We start from the raw sequence: 16,480 nt of genomic DNA, 5'->3' as shown, positions 1-16,480 counted from the left end.
AATATCAAAAGATAAAATCAAGAAAAAAATCAAATTAAAATGAGGATGATAATAAAACAAATAATCATAAGAGAAAAAATAAATTGGAAGGTTAAATTGAATTGAAAAATGGCTTTAATAAAATTAAGGAAAAACAAATCAAAAGAATTAGGGTTTAACTATAAAAAATAAAACAACCAAAATTTCTACAAAAAGTATAAGAACGAAATAAGAAATTAAAAGAATGACGACAACAAAAAAACATGTGAAAAATTGTAATTGAAAGACTAAATTAAAACAAAAAAAACTTTATAAAATGAATAGTAACGAAATAAGAAATTAAAAAAATGAGGACTAGAATTGAAAAAAAAAACAAATAGGACAATTGTGTATTTGACCTGTCTGGAGAGAGAAAAGAAAGAAAAAAACAAGTAACCACCCGCGACAATCTGACCACCATAAACCACCACGCGATAGAGAGAGAGAGATGTTGTTGACACTGATTTAGGCCATCAAAACGGACTATATTCATGTCAAACGGTTCCATTTTATAAGTGGAGTTCATATTAGATGTTTATGTATCCTTACAGTTTGTGAAAAAATAAATCCAAACTCAGGTTGATTTTAGTTTTTAGTGTGGTTTTTTGGGTTTTTTAAGGTCATAGATAAGTTCATCACGATTCATGCGGTGTTTTGGGTAAAAAATAGATTGAAAAATAGGTTTTTAGATAAAAAAAAATATAAGCTCTGATTTTTCGACCATCACAGTAATCAAAATCTGGGTAAATCAGACGAAGCGTTGTCTGATTTTTTTTCAAAAAAGAATATGGCATATAACATGATATCTACCTCGGTTGCAAAAAAAATATTAAGAGCTCAGTCATGTAGGATTATGTTTTTTTTAATCTTTTGTATGAATGAATTTTATTTTTAAAAATAAAAAAATATTTTCAGATAATATTTATAATATGTGCAGTCTTGCGTGATGTTTTTTTTCTTTTTATTTTAATCGATCAATTCAATTTGTGTCTCTATTTTTATTATTGTTTGTTTAAATCGAGTAAATATTTTATCTTTCAATATTAAATATCTTGATTTATATTTGTCTCTCGATTTTTCAAGTTTCACTTTTAGATATTGTTAATGAATTTTTATTTATTTACTCACATAGTTCTTGCTTTATTTGATTATATATATGCATCAAGTTTTTTATTTGAATTTAAATTTTTAAGCTATAAAAATGCATTGAAAAAATCTGTATGTATAATTTTATAATAAAAAATAAAAATATATGACTTTTAATGGAGCATAGATCACTTAACTAATGGTTACTATTTAGTGTAAGACAGGTATAAAAACAACTTAATTTCTTATTAATTTATTTCTTTCACTTAATTCAAACCAATGAGAAGATTAATGGCGTGCAACACGATTGATCATCTTCTGTTGGGATTACGTTCAAATACAAATATTTTTTCTAATTTTGCAAAATTAGATCTCTTACATGTATGATTAGGATTATTTTCCATGTAAATTAGCATTACTAAAATATTAAATTTCTGCTAATTAAATATGGAATTACAGCTAAAAATGATTTTATTTCTATTTTAACGTGACATTTTTCCTAAAATATTTAACATTTGACATGTTAAGAAGGCAGGATACTATTAATGTGGGAAAAAGGTCTCAATAATAGTTCAATCCAATTTTTTTAACATGTTTTATATTATAAACTAAGTCCAAACTATATTTTTTAAAATTTTAAATTTTTTTACTAAAATTTTTTTTCATTTATTTTTAAATCATTTTGATGGGTTAATATTAAAAAAAAATATTATTTTAATATATTTTTAAATAAAAAATATTTTAAACTATAATCACTATTATAATTCCAAATACATGGTCTCACACTCTCATTAACATCATTAGACCAGTCCATCACCACATTTTGGGACAGAGCTCATTTCTATTTGCGGCCGTGTGAGGCCTTTGGTGGATCCGGGCTCTGAGGAGTTTGAGCTCTAAAAAATACAACTATTATAATACTAAATACTACCTGAATTTTTTATCCTCTATTTTCTTCATAGGCCCTGGCTTTGTTGTAAACCCATTTTACATATTTTATATATACAAGGCAATAATATCTATAAAATCATTATTAATTTACTTCATTGATATTTTAGATTAAAATCTTGATATCAACGTTAAAAAATACTTCTTATTATCAAAATAAAAAATATTAAAAATTTATATATGTATATATAAGTAAAAAAATAAAATCATTATTAATTTGCCACAATGATAATTTATTAACAAAACAACCAATGATACGAGGTAGGTTTAATTGTTTATATAAATAATAAAAAAATTAATATATTATTTTAATACATAATAATATATTTGTATTGTAGCTTGGTTAACGTGTAGCGGTAATTAATAGAAGGTTGTTGGTTCCAGCTGTTGTGATCGTGTTGTTTTTTTTTCCTTTCAAAAAATGGTTTTGTTTAATAATAAAATGGGCGTAAAATAATTAAAAATATCTGTGTTTAAGAAGGAAGGCTAAAACCTTTCTAAACCTTCGCCCGCAGGGTCAAACTATGGTTCATTATATTATTTTCTTAGGGCTTTCTTTCCTTTTATTTTTTTCAATTTTTATACAACTTTATCCTATTTTTTTCCCTTCAATTTCTTTTCTTTCAATTCCATTCTTAACTTTTTTTATCGTATAATTAAAAAATTATTTTTTAAAAAACAACGTTATCAAACCTTGTTTAGTTCATAACACGATTCACGGGTTAAGCTATGAAGTTTAAATCAATCAAATATATCATCATCTCAATATTTTTTAAAATATTACATTAAATTTCTTTAAAGCATCTAATTTATCTTGAATTAGTCTTCATAACATATTCTAGTTTGGTTTTTCTATGGTTATTATTATTTATTTATTTTTTCATAAGATTATCATAATCTCATGATCTGAATTATAGATTTAATAAGTTAACTCGAGTTAACATAAATCGATATAGACCCTGTTTATTTTTACATTTTAAAAGTGTTTTTGAAATTTTTTTTATTTTTTTCTTTACTTCAAATTAATCTTATTTGGTATTTAAAAATCATTTTGATGCGCTGATGTCAAAAATAATTTTAAAAAACAAAAAAAAAACATTATTGTGATATATTTATGAGCGAAAAACACTTTGAAAAGCAAACGCTACCACACTCCCAAACACATATGCTATTATTTCAATATTTTTTTTAAAAAAACATCATCTTGATTTTTTTTTAAATCTAAATCATGTTTTTTTATTGTACATTCAAGATGCATTCAAACCTGAGTACTTGAACCATTTTTTTTTATCATTTCTGTTTTTTTAATTTGATTTTTTTTTAGTTTGACACTATAATCATAGTTTTGCAAATTTTTGATTTATTTTTTGTTTCAAATAATATTTTTATATTTTTTAAATTATTTTGATGTATTAATATAATAAATAAATTAAATAAATTTTAAAAATATTATTTTAATATATATTCAAATAAAAAATACTTAAAAAAAAATGGGACCACATTCTCAAGAAGGTCTCGGTCCTCGTCCTATTAGTCGTAGAACGGCGCTGTCCTACTCTCGAGATGTAGAGAGTCTTCGCATTATAAGACAGCGAAATGAAAAAAAAACAAAAACAAAATGGAATCACAATTTCGATACAACCTATGGCACATATCATTAACTAGGAAGGACTGGTATTGCAATTAATCACAAAAGGGAATTAAAAATTAAAAGTAAATATATAAAATAAGATCCATATTAAAAATACAAGGTATAAATTTATTTAATCAGACACGGTCACGTCACATGTGCAGGTTTCCTAGGTTTATGCCGTGCAAGATACGTCCAGTCCACCACAACAATTGTACATTTTTTTTTAAATTTTTTTTCTGCTATCATAGTAAGAATATATATATATATATATATATATATATATATATATGTATATATATATATATATATATATATGGGTGTGTGTGTGTATATATATATATATATCAAACACATTTATCATCCTTCGTTATAAATTCTAATATTTTTTTCTCGGAAGAAACAGAAGACAAAGGAGTGGAAGAAGATAGGGTGAGCTACATGCTTTTGCTTTGGGACGCGGAAAAGAAAAGAAAAGAAAAAAACAGAAGACACTCTCTTCTTCTATAAATTCCCCCCTGCTCTTACTGCTCACATCTATTGTAATGGATACCGCAGGGAATTTGAAGACATCAAGCATCGAATTAGACCTGGATCGTCCCAATATAGAGGACTACCTTCCTTCTGGATCCTCCATTCAGGAGCCTCGGGGCAAGCTTCGTCTGTATGAATTCTGTCTCAAATCTTTTGATTCGGGTTCTGTTTTTTTGGCTACGCTTTGATTTCAAGTTCTGTTTTTCTAGCTGTTTCAGAGCTGTAAAGATTTTATTTTTAATAGGGTTTTGCTTGATGGTCTCTCTGGTTCTTGTTCAGGCGTGACTTGCTTGATATTTCACCTACTCTTACGGAGGCAGCTGGTGCCATTGTTGATGTGAGTTTTATTCAAATTCTTTTTTTTTTATTTCAGAGAAAATGTGTGACGCAGAATGTTTTTTGAACGGAAGAAAGGAACTTTATGTAAATTCTGGATGAGTTAGTGTTAATCATGGATTTTAGGCATGCACTGGCATGGTTACATTGTTTTAGTTAGCTGAAATGACCTGTTTTATTGATTCAAAATAATAGGCTTGATAAGGAGATTTAGAAGAAAAGTTTTAGTTTTTTCTATGAGAGTTTATATATTAATTTTACTCATGTTTAGATTAAACTCAAATTTGAGAATGAATGAATTACGACTCATTTACATGATAAGTATAATTTTTTACTGAATGCAAAGAGGGGAATTTGGGCATAGTTTTAGATGAAAGAGGTGTTAATCATGATAAAAAAATATATAAATAAATCTTAACGGAAAAGTAATTATGGGCTATTATTTATTTTCAAGTTTGGTCTCTTTATTTTTTGAGTAATTTTCTGATTAACTTTAGACCAAAGAAGCAATATTTACATGCAACAGTATAACTAGCTAGGTTTTGCTCATTGAAAATAACCTGATTTTCTTGATTCAAAATAATCGGCTCAATAAGGAAATTTAACCCTATTTGGATTAAACTCAAATTTAACAATGAATGAACCAGGATTCATTCACACGATGTTTCAAGTCGAATCCTCCAGAACCATGGAACTGGAATGTGTATTTGTTTCCCCTTTGGTGCTGCGGTGTGGTGATTCGGTATGGGATCTTGTTCCCTGTCAGGTTAGTTATCTGCTGACTACAATATTTTCTATATATATCCCAAGGGTCACTAAAGTGAAGCTTGGTCTCTGTGCCAATTTAGATAATTTGAGTTCTCAGTTTGATTCTTGACTTTATGGAGTTTTAAAATGTCACAATGAAGAGATGAGCTGATGTTCTTTATTTGCTGCTCCTTATCTTTTTTCAAATTTTTGTATCCCCTATGAAAGTCTGATTGATATGATGGTTTATCTTCAAATAAGTTGCTACAGTGAACTCTTGTTCAATCTAGCTGGTTGATGTATTTCAATGAAATCTGCAGGGTTCTGGTACTGACAATTGGGTGGATTATTTTTCTTTCATCCTACATTCCAGTGCATTTTCTGCTGAAAGGGCACGACAAACTGAGAAAAAAAATAGAGGTGTCGATCATTTATTTGTTGAAGTTCTTACTCTTTCTCAGAGTTATATATATGTATATTAGAGAACAAAATTGTGAAAATCTGGTTTTTCTATATTTTAATGCTCTAAAATCTCCAGAAGTGGTTATTGCAAACTGTGCTGAATGTATTCCATATTTTTTAATTTATTCTCAGAGGTCTTTGGTGGAGTTAATTTGCATGTTCTTTGTTGCATCATGGACTGGAGTTGTCAAGTACCATGGACCACGACCTAGCATACGGCCTAAACAGGTTCGTTTCAGTGTAAACTTTTTTGATGTATTTATGTCTAATAGGTTTTAATTTTTTCACTTGTCAATCATTTTTCTTTTTGATCCGAGCATATTCAATAATTTTATTCACACTCACTTATTAGCATTAACTTGCTGCTGAACAGGTTTTTGTGAGCAATCATACTTCCATGATCGATTTCGTTATCCTGGAACAGATGACTGCATTTGCTGTGATTATGCAGAAACACCCCGGTTGGGTTGGTAAGTGAGAAATGGCTTCATATCTATTTCAGATATTTGATCCAATTAACAGTTACATCCTGAGTTATATGTCTGTCAACAAATATCAAAGGATCCCTGAATTATGTGTAACTGGTAATATCCCACAAGTACAATTTTGAAGGAAGAAATAGTGCAATCCCAGCTCTTATACTAGTTGTTCTGCTTCAAGTCCTTTGTGGTGGTTGTTTATAGATAGTAAGAAATGTGGTGGCCAAGCTGAAAGGATTGTCATGTAGTATAGCATAGTGTATTTATTAAATTGAATGGTGGTTGCTCTAAATGCAGGGCTGTTGCAAAGCACAATATTAGAGAGTGTAGGATGTATCTGGTTCAATCGTGCAGAGGCAAAGGATCGTGAGATTGTAGCAAAGAAGTAGGTGTAAATGCTGGTGTTAAAATTACTGCTCTTGAAGATGATGTTCTCTTCATGATCATATGGAGTTGTATATTTCAGGTTACGGGATCATGTTCAGGAAGCTGACAATAACCCTCTTCTCATATTTCCAGAAGGAACTTGTGTAAATAACCATTATACTGTGATGTTTAAGAAGGTATGAATATTCAACATAAAAATTATTGCTTCTTTAAGCTTGCAATGCTTGTTTTCTGTAACTTATATTGTTTGATGATGTGCAGGGTGCATTTGAACTAGACTCTACTGTTTGTCCAATCGCAATCAAGTACAACAAAATTTTCGTAGATGCCTTTTGGAACAGCCGAAAGTAAGAAGCTTTTCTTCTAATGACTGTCTTTTATACATATCCCAACATAGCTTTTCTTCTATTGACTGTATTTTATATATATCCCAGCATTTCCTAGAGAGTATGCATTTTTCAAAATGGGAGGAGGTTGGGGTATTTTTATGGTCGAGAAACATGCTTAAATGTCTCAATTGCAGGCAGTCTTTCACAAAGCATCTGTTGCAGCTGATGACATCTTGGGCTGTTGTTTGTGATGTGTGGTATTTGGAGCCCCAAAATCTGAGACCTGGAGAGACCCCCATTGAGTTTGCAGAGAGGTATATACATTCTTTTCCACCCTTTCTGTATTTGACATTGACATGTGTTTTGTAAAATTCCTAATAATAAATTTATTTGGTTCAATTCCAATGTATTTGTGCAGGGTCAGAGACATTATATCTGTCCGAGCAGGTCTCAAAAAAGTTCCTTGGGATGGATATCTAAAGTATTCTCGCCCTAGCCCAAAACATAGAGAGCGCAAGTAAGCCAAACACCTTTCCTTGTCTTTCATTGCCGTTTTTGTTTTATGACACCTGATAGTCACACTTCCACTCTAATATTAGCTTTGCAAATATGCATGGCAATATGTTTATAACTTGCATTAGTTTTGCCCGGCAACATAATTTCTGACTACGTACAAGAGAAAGGACGATGCTTACCGGCCTATGACTATGTTTTTCTCGGTGTCTCTTGGCATTTATACGAGCATCGTTTACCAAAAGTGTTCTGTATCTACTTGATTCTGTTGGTTGTGTATCTCTGAGAATGGTTGATGACATGCAGCTCCTGTTGGCACATATCTTATTTGTGTACTGTATAAATCTCTGATCTCATTCCCCCTTTGCATTTCAGGCAACAAAGTTTTGCTGAGTCGGTAATACGGTGCCTGGAGGAGAAGTGATGTATATTTCTGCGTTTTTTCTTTTCTTTGTTGTATTTATCCCCGAAATTGCTTCCGCACTTCTCTCCACATCTTATTGTTCAAATGTAAACTATTATGGAATATCTAAATATGGGATGAGCTGATTGTAATATTATCCTATTATGGAATGTGAATAGTCTTAGGCATGTATTTAGGTATTTATTATGGCATTAATTGTGGACATTTAGGTATTATAAAACCCTAATACAATACACGCAGACCTAGAGGGTTTTTTGGCTGCAACATTCCTTCTCTACTGTTTTATTATTTCATTGTTTTATCATAAACTGTGATCTTTATCAACAGTTAAGCTGTGGGTATGATTAAGAAGCAATCTTTGAGAAAATTCCATATTTATCACTTTCTAGGTTTTACTTCAGTAAATTCACCAAAATGTTGTGAAAAGGCTCTAGTCTTTTGTGTCTGGGTCAATTTTACTTGGTCTTCAATTTTCATATCCATTTCTTGCTTTTTGCTCCAAGGGTCGTTCTACAGCGAAACCGATCCACACTTTCTGGATGATCGGATGCCACAGTTTCCAGTCAATGGATAATGAATATATCAATACTTTCAACATCATCGTGGAATTCTTGAGCACCTACTATCAGAAAAAAAAAACGTATAAACTGTTTTGGGAATCTCTGTATCCTTTTCCTTCTTTGTACATGTTAGAGATAAGCTTTTGCCTGTCAAAAGAGGATGATACTGAAATCAAGCATTGACTCGGTGGACTGATAATGATTGTCTTCACATTAACATTAACCAAAAAATAAAAAGAGGTTTTTTTTTTTTTTAACTGTATCTCTATTTATTAGAATAATTTTTTTTCTTTTAAATCAATGTTTTTTTTTCAAAACAAATCTTATTTTTAATATAATATTTATTTTTTATTGGGTTATTTTATTTTCATGATACAAATCGTAACTTTGACGGGTTAACGATTGCCTCGGGTTTTTTTAATTTCGTCATTTAATATTTAATTGATTAGAAATTAAACTTTATGATTTGTTTTGTTTGTTTTTTATTAGGTTATTTCAGTCTCATGGTTCGAGAATAATCCTTAACACGTTAACCTGGGTTTATTTGAGTTGTTTTTTTTATATTTTTTTAATTGTTTTTTTTCAAATTTTCATCATTTAATATTGATTTGGTTGAGAATTGAGCTTCACAAACTGTTTTAATTTGCTTTCTACGAGGATATTTTAGTTTCATGATCAAGGTCACATGTTTTGACATTTTAATCTCGGTTAAATGAAGACTGTATTTTATTTTATTTTATTTCTAAGAGGTTATCTCGGTCTCAGGAATTGGATCGCGCATCCTTCAGCATTGAATTTGCTTTTTATTGGGTTGTTATTGTCTCATGACCCGAGTCACGAGTTTGACGGGTTAACTTAATTTTTTTTAATTTATTTTTTTCTTGATTTTATCATTTAATATTGTGTCTGGTTGAGAATCAGACTTAATGATTTATTTTGGTTTACTTTTTATTGGGTTATCTCAGCCTCATGACCCATAAATAATGCTTAACTGATTAGCCCAAGTTGACTTAGCTCAATTTTGTGTCATTTTTTAATCATTTTTTTTTTTACAAATTTCATTGTTCAACATTGAGTTTGATAAAATCGATTGTGAATTGAGTTTTATAATTTGTTTTGATTTGCTCTTTATGGGGTTATTTCAGTCTCGAAATTAGAGTTGAGGATTTGGCAGGTTGACATGGGTTAAATCATGTCATATTTTTTTTATTTTTTTCTATGAGGTTATCTCGGTCTCATGACTCTGGTCATGGGTTTGACAAATTAACTCAGGTTGTTTTTTTAATCTCATCCTTTAATATTGGGCTGATTGAGATTTTTTTAAAATTTATTTCAATTTACTTTCTATGTGGTTATCTCAATTTTATAACCCGAGTTGCGAGTTTGATAGGTTAACTTGAATTGCTTTTTAAGATTTTTTTAATTAATTTTTTTTAAAACATTTTATCCTTCAATATTTGGTTGATTAAGAATTAAGTTTTATAATTTGTTTTGATTTGTTTTATATGGGATTATCATATTCTTATAATCTGGGTAGTTGATTTGACATGTTTACTTGGGTTGATCCCAGTCAATCCAATATGTTGTTATCTTAATATTAAAACAAATATGTAATCTTGAAATTTTAGACCCATAAACATAATATTATAACATAACATAATATTTTATTAAAATTAAACTAATTATACATCTATTCATAATTCTCATAACATATAATAACATGTAATTATATCTATAATTGTCTTAGCTCATAGAAGGGCACGCAACACCCGTGGACAGGTTTGGAGCATCACCTCAACTAATCCAACTAGAGAACGAGTCTGTAATATCCATGAAGGTGGGAGAAAGACCAATATCACCTCAACTCATAGACAGATTTGAGACGTTTGTGGATGGACCTGTGGCACTTGTGGGTGAATCAACATCCCCAACATTCCTATGATAAGCAATCTCATCTTCCGCTAATGTCACTTCAAGATGCTCAGCCTTTTTAATCTCATGAAGCATAGTTTCAAAACCCGGCCTGGCCTGACAGGTCGACCCGAGACTGGAACCAGGCCGGGTTTAGGAAAAAATAGGGAAAGTCAAAACCCAGGGTGACCTAGCAAGACCATGTCAAAAACCAGTTGCAACCCGTTGATTTTTGCTTTTTTTTTTTTTTACTAAAACGACATCGTTTTGATTTTTTAAAAAAATCAGAATTGACCCTGGCGACCCGGTTAAAACCTGAAACCCGGGCCGAGTTTAAAAACTATGTTATGAAGTCCACCACAACATAAATTAAGCTAATGTTGGTCACAATACGTCCCATTTCATTGACATCTTTACAGATAATCGTTACTACTTTTCGAACCTCCCGTACCAAGTAATGAATCTATACACACACATTAAAAACCAATTAGTAGTCATCATCTATAATAACATTAATCCAATGTTTAATAAATGTTGAATATAAAACAATATTGCATTCCAATCGATTATATTAGGGTATATAATGCATCTAATTGCATGGATGCCTTGAGAAACATGATCATGTAGGTGTAATGAAACAACGCGTGATGGACAAATACCATCTCATACAGGTATCTACACTAATCGTCTGATGTTGCTCTTAAAAAACACGATATCTCCTAGCATCTCAAAGATCTAGGTAAGATGCGCCAGCCAATTTTCCTTGCAGTTACCCTGATGACTAATATTGTGCAGCTTGTCACCGATAATAATATAATCCGGTATATGCTCAGATAGTCCAAACGATCGCATTACTCGATCTGGACAATACATCTCAATAATATCGAAGTAGTGCAATAAGACATGCACTAACCAAAGATCAGATCCCTCATTATATATAGGCGAATATGAAAGTATCAAGTTCTCTATATATAACATCCATATAACCTATCATAACATATGAAAGATTTATATTAAAAAACATATCGAAACTAAATAAATTATGTTCAAATAACAAAAAATTCAATATATTTGTAACATATACCTGATGCAGTTTTTGTGCATTCAACTCATCCTGATAAAACTCAAGGACATAAATAGGATTTAAAGTGAAATGTCTAGCCCTACACCATCTCACATGGCAATCCATAAAGTTAGCATATTTTTTACATTCAATTTATATAAATAATATGTTGATTAGAATCAATTTATTTTTCTTATTGCCTAGAACCTATGAATAGTGGTCTTTAAGTGATAATGTCAAATATATTATTACCATAAAATTGACCATAATGATAATATAATCGGCTAGAATTTAATTTTTCAAATTAATCAGTGAACACCTCCATTCATCAAATTTCGCTACCATAACAAAATTATCAATCAAATTCGTGTATTTCATGGCTAATATTATTATTTGACACGTAATTTGATATAATTTATAATTTAACCTAAATCAACACTAACTCTAACAAAATAATTTTGTTCATTTACAATCAACAATAACCCAAAATAATTGATCATTTCATAAAATAACATAATTATCAATTCAAATTATATCTAATTAACCTAATATTTATTTTAAAACCCTAACATCGTATGAAATCAAATTAACACATTAACATAAATTACATCAAACTGATAAAGGAAAAGTGTTCAATATACCTCTAAATGTATAATATGGGCGGTGATGGTGACCAGTGATGGTTGTTTTGGCCAAAAACTGGTTGAGTCGCGATGGAGAGAGAGGGAGAGGGGCAAAAATATAGGGCTAAAGAGAAATAAATGGGTGATCTCGTGGTGTTTTGAGAGTGTATCGTAGTGGGGAGAGAGAAAAGGGAGGAAGGGCGCTAACAACAGGGAGAGAGGAGCGTCGAGTTGCTGTGAGGAGAGAGAAAAAAGGAAAAAATAAGGGAAAGGGAAAGAAATAAGCTCTCTGGGTATTAATTTCAAATAAAGTCATAGATTCCATCCGCAACTCGCATGTAATAGATGGTATTTGTGATTCATGTGTTGCAGATGGTATCCGTGACTCGCGTATTACAATTGTCATCCATGATTCGTGAAATTATGTTGTATCCCTAAATATTTTCCCTACTGTGTTACTTTACCATTTTTTTTTTGCAATTGTGCTAAAAAAACTCCTTATTAAAGCTTAATGAGATTGCTAATGATAGTCTAATTATTGCAACAACTTCATTCGGTATTCCTCTAAAATGTTAGCAATTAACCTTATTGAAGATGCAAACTTCTTTTTTATTGACATTCTTCATTTATGGAGGCTTTTGCTTTGCTAGTTATAGACTTTTGTTTTACTAGTTTGGTGCTTTTGGTTGCATTTAATTTGGTCACGAGGAAAAAGTAAAACTTTTCCTTTTTGATACACACACTCTTTGAATTTAGAATAGGCTTTTTGAATTTTAGATAACATGTTAGCATTTGTCAATTCTACATGAATTCAATAAGTTCTTCAATTTAGATAGTTTGTTTTTGTATTTAGAATTGTGTTTGAGTGCATTTTAAAAGTATGTCCGACTTAAAAAATCATTAAATTGATGTTTTTTTTGTGTGGTTTCTGATGGATCCAAACTTAACGGGCCTAAAAAAACCCCGAAAGCCCCCAAAACCTAAAAAAGCCTAAAGAAAACATCCAAGAAGTATGGGATCGGACAAGGATCTCAAGCCCATGAACCCAATTAGGCAAGAAGCCCGGGCATACGCTTTTGCAAGGCAGACGCCCAGATGGTGCTGGGCGTGTTGCCTAACACCTAGCTAGGAGTGTTACGTATCACATAAGGTGGTGGGCGGATGTCCAACAATGGTGTTGGCATGCACCCCAAGCCCAACATGCTTGGGTCCAAATAGTGTGTCTGGACCCATTCTTCACCTCTAATGGGCTCGAACACCTTACTTGAGCCTAACACTCAATTGAGATTTTTTTCTAAGACTCCACGCATGTTCCTCGATATTTTTCATTGATTCTATATGTATTATTTTAAGTATAATACAATTTAAAATATGATAATGATGAAATCACACTTCAATCCCTCTCTCAGCAAATGAACAAGACTCTTAGGCTATAAATACACCATGAATCCTTCAAACTTCAAGGTGAACAATCTCTTCATTCTTAACACTTTCAACATATATATTTTTAGAGTTTATCTCTCTAGAATATTACTTTCTTTATAAAGTTACTGACTTGACCTAGGGGTGAGTAAAAAAACCACAAAACTAATTAAACTGAGGTTATCGAAAAAAATAAAAAAAAACCGAATCGTAAAAAATAATAATTAAACCAATTAGAAAAATTAAAAAAAAATTCGGTTCGGTCTAGTTTCGGTTTTAAAAGGCTAAAACTAAATAAACCAGACCAAATCAAACCGGTTCAAATAGAAATAAAAAAACTAGTGGTACTATAAATAACTTTCTAGACCCATCTACTTTTTTGTTTCTTCTTCTAACCCTAGCAAACCCTTCTAGCTGAACTAGAAATGCTCACCTCTAACTTAATTATCAGAGAGTCCTTAACTTTTACAGTACCAATTAGCAGCCACCTTAGCTTATCATGCACCACCCTGCTACCATCTTCCAACTACTTGGACTTTCCATATTAAGCTATCAAACATTTTGTTTATGGAGAATGAATTATATTACTTGAACCAAGAGATTAATCAATTATCTAAAATATCAACCTTATTCTTAAGTTTATTGAATTTTAGACTATTACTTTTAAATAATTTTGATGTACTGATGACAAAAATAAATGAAAATTTTAAAAAAATTATTTTGATATATTTTTAAGTGAAAGTTAAAAAATACTTTGCACCACAATACCAAACATACACTGAATCCTAGCTAGTTTTTCATGATACATGCATATTAATAATGTGCTTATATATCATACATATGCATAGATTAGACAATCATAGATAAACAATTACGAATCATTATCATCAAAAATAAAATTAAATCATTGGTCACAACTTATATCACAAGGATGTCTCTGTAGATCTTTCAAAAATTCGCTTAGGTGGTTTTAATTCAACCCTCTTTAGATTTGAGAGATTTATCTGTAAATTATATAATTTAAATTAATTTATATGCAAATTTAAATTAATTCTATTTTAGACGATATTTTACTTCAAATTTAAATCTAAAATACTAAAAAAAGGAATATATATATATATATATATATATATATATATATATATATAGAGAGAGAGAGAGAGAGAGAGAGAGAGAGAGAGAGAGAGAGAGAGAGAGAGAGAGAGAGAGAGAGAGAGAACTAAACTTAGTATTATATTTTTTGAATGGAGTTGATTTAATAATATCACTGTAATCCACCATCTAGCTCCCAAAGTGCCAAGTTTGTGCTAGATTATGTTTAATCATTTAAGTAAATAAATTACTTGAATTCCTCGCGCCACCTTTTTTTTTTTAAATTAAAGTATTAAAATTTTAAAAGTCTGCTTATCTGTGTTTTAAGAATATTTTTAAGAATATTTAATTTTTTTTAAATTATTTTGATGTGTTTTTTTAAAAATAAAAAAATATTATTTTAATATATTTTTAAATAATAAATATTTTAAAAAACAAGATGTTATATATAAAAAAAAAATAAAAGTTTATGAAAGCCCAACATCACAAGAGATGTGGGCCGTCTTAGAACAAGCTTAGGATTGATATTCAGTCTACAGAGATCCAAAATGGAAGCATGCCTTGATCAAAGCGTATAACTAGAATCAACTATGAAATCTATATGACGATGTTAAAATAATAAAGGAAAAAAGATCCTCATTCTAACAAAGGGTGTTGGCTCACAGTGTTATCAAAAACACGTTTTGTGTAAAATTTTATGATTTTACGAGTTAAAATATATAAAACATAAAAAATCAGGTTAAAAATTTAAAAATCAGTAAAAACAATTAAAACCAGTCAAATTTATTTAAAATCAGTTCAATTCGTTAAAATTGATAAAATCAGACCGATTACACGAGTTTGATAGAAAATTAAAAAATCTGCAGACTCCATTTTCAATTCTCCAAATCACTCTATGTACCTTTTTCTCTTTTCCCTTGTCCCAAAAAATAACCCGAGATTCTCAAGTTTCAACCCTAGCAGATTAACACCAGCAGTACAGCTGGTTCCACTCTCCACTCACTAGCAGTGCAAATATATAACCACTCACCAGCAACGCAGCAAAGATTCAAAATTTTCTTGGCAAGAAGAAGGTAAGAATTTATTCCCAAGTTTTGTTTTTTCTATCTTGTTTGGTATTCCGGGTGTGATGCTCTAAGAAATCAGGTCATGGGTTTTTCATATTTTTTTGTTAGACTTGTTGCTAGAAATATTAGAGTTGCCTGGTCATGATTTAGTTTTGGGTTCCTGCAGCATGAAATAAATATTGGTAATTGGTGAATTAGTAGAATATTAATGGAAATACAGTGAGGCTAAGTAAAACCCTGGTCATGTTAATAATCTAGATGCTGTGATTAGTGTTTGGAATTAAATGTGGTGATTTGCTGATGATTTCATTTTACACTGGGGAATATTGTTAATGCCAGTTATGTTGGATCTCTACGCTATCCAGTGTCCCATGCATGCCTGTATCTGCCGAGCTTCTTGTCTGTTGTTCACCCATATATGCTGCCTCTAGAGTCTGGAGGACAGAGCCATGGAGTCCCCCACATGAAACTAATTGAACCTTGGAGCCCTTCTGATAAAATTAATCTGCATAACCATGACATGAGCCATGGCATGGCCTCGGAATTGTAGAATACATGGCATTTAAAAATCTATCAATATCACCGTATATAAATTTTTATTTGAATTGTATATTTTAAGGTGTTTAATTATTTATTTTATTTTTATTTTAATTATGTTATATTATTATTTACTATTTGACTGGAATTATGAAAATAAAATTAGTTTACAAATTTTACAATTTAAATTTATATTATATAAACATTTTTAATCTTCTTAATGACTCACTCAGCATGATAGCCCAGAGGAGCCTGAATAACTATGCGAGAAGTACCTTTTGACGGTAGCATGCCAGCTCTGTTATCACAGAC

At 30.4% G+C, this 16,480-nt stretch overlaps 1 protein-coding gene across 2 annotated transcripts; it reads left to right on the top strand.

Moving 5' to 3' along the window:
* The first annotated feature begins 4,068 nt into the window (after positions 1-4,068).
* Positions 4,069-8,260, top strand: LOC133698680 (glycerol-3-phosphate acyltransferase 9). 2 transcript variants are annotated; one of them, XM_062121697.1, is made up of 13 exons: positions 4,069-4,346; positions 4,496-4,553; positions 5,200-5,318; positions 5,620-5,719; positions 5,894-5,989; positions 6,135-6,231; positions 6,538-6,625; positions 6,707-6,803; positions 6,889-6,974; positions 7,151-7,270; positions 7,375-7,473; positions 7,845-7,986; positions 8,204-8,260. In XM_062121697.1, exons 1-12 carry the CDS (start codon positions 4,228-4,230, stop codon positions 7,891-7,893), a joined length of 1,128 nt encoding a protein of 375 aa, XP_061977681.1. In that variant the 5' UTR covers positions 4,069-4,227; the 3' UTR covers positions 7,894-7,986; positions 8,204-8,260. The 2 variants fall into 2 exon arrangements, with proteins under 2 accessions (XP_061977681.1, XP_061977682.1); XM_062121698.1 differs by lacking the exons at positions 7,845-7,986; positions 8,204-8,260 and adding an exon at positions 7,598-7,838.
* The last annotated feature ends 8,220 nt before the right edge of the window (positions 8,261-16,480 follow it).

This window comes from Populus nigra, chromosome 7 (assembly GCF_951802175.1).
Source record: "Populus nigra chromosome 7, ddPopNigr1.1, whole genome shotgun sequence".
NCBI classification, from domain to species: domain Eukaryota; kingdom Viridiplantae; phylum Streptophyta; class Magnoliopsida; order Malpighiales; family Salicaceae; genus Populus; species Populus nigra.
Note: the sequence above shows the minus strand (reverse complement) of the source record. Positions and strands in the feature narration are given on the sequence as shown.

Coding starts and splice junctions, on each gene's coding strand:
- LOC133698680 (XM_062121697.1), top strand. CDS start 4,228: ATGGATACCGCAGGGAATTTGAAGACATCAAGCATCGAATTAGACCTG. Junction 6,804..6,888: donor ATACTGTGATGTTTAAGAAG/GTATGAATATTC, acceptor GATGATGTGCAG/GGTGCATTTGAACTAGACTC. Junction 7,271..7,374: donor CCCATTGAGTTTGCAGAGAG/GTATATACATTC, acceptor GTATTTGTGCAG/GGTCAGAGACATTATATCTG.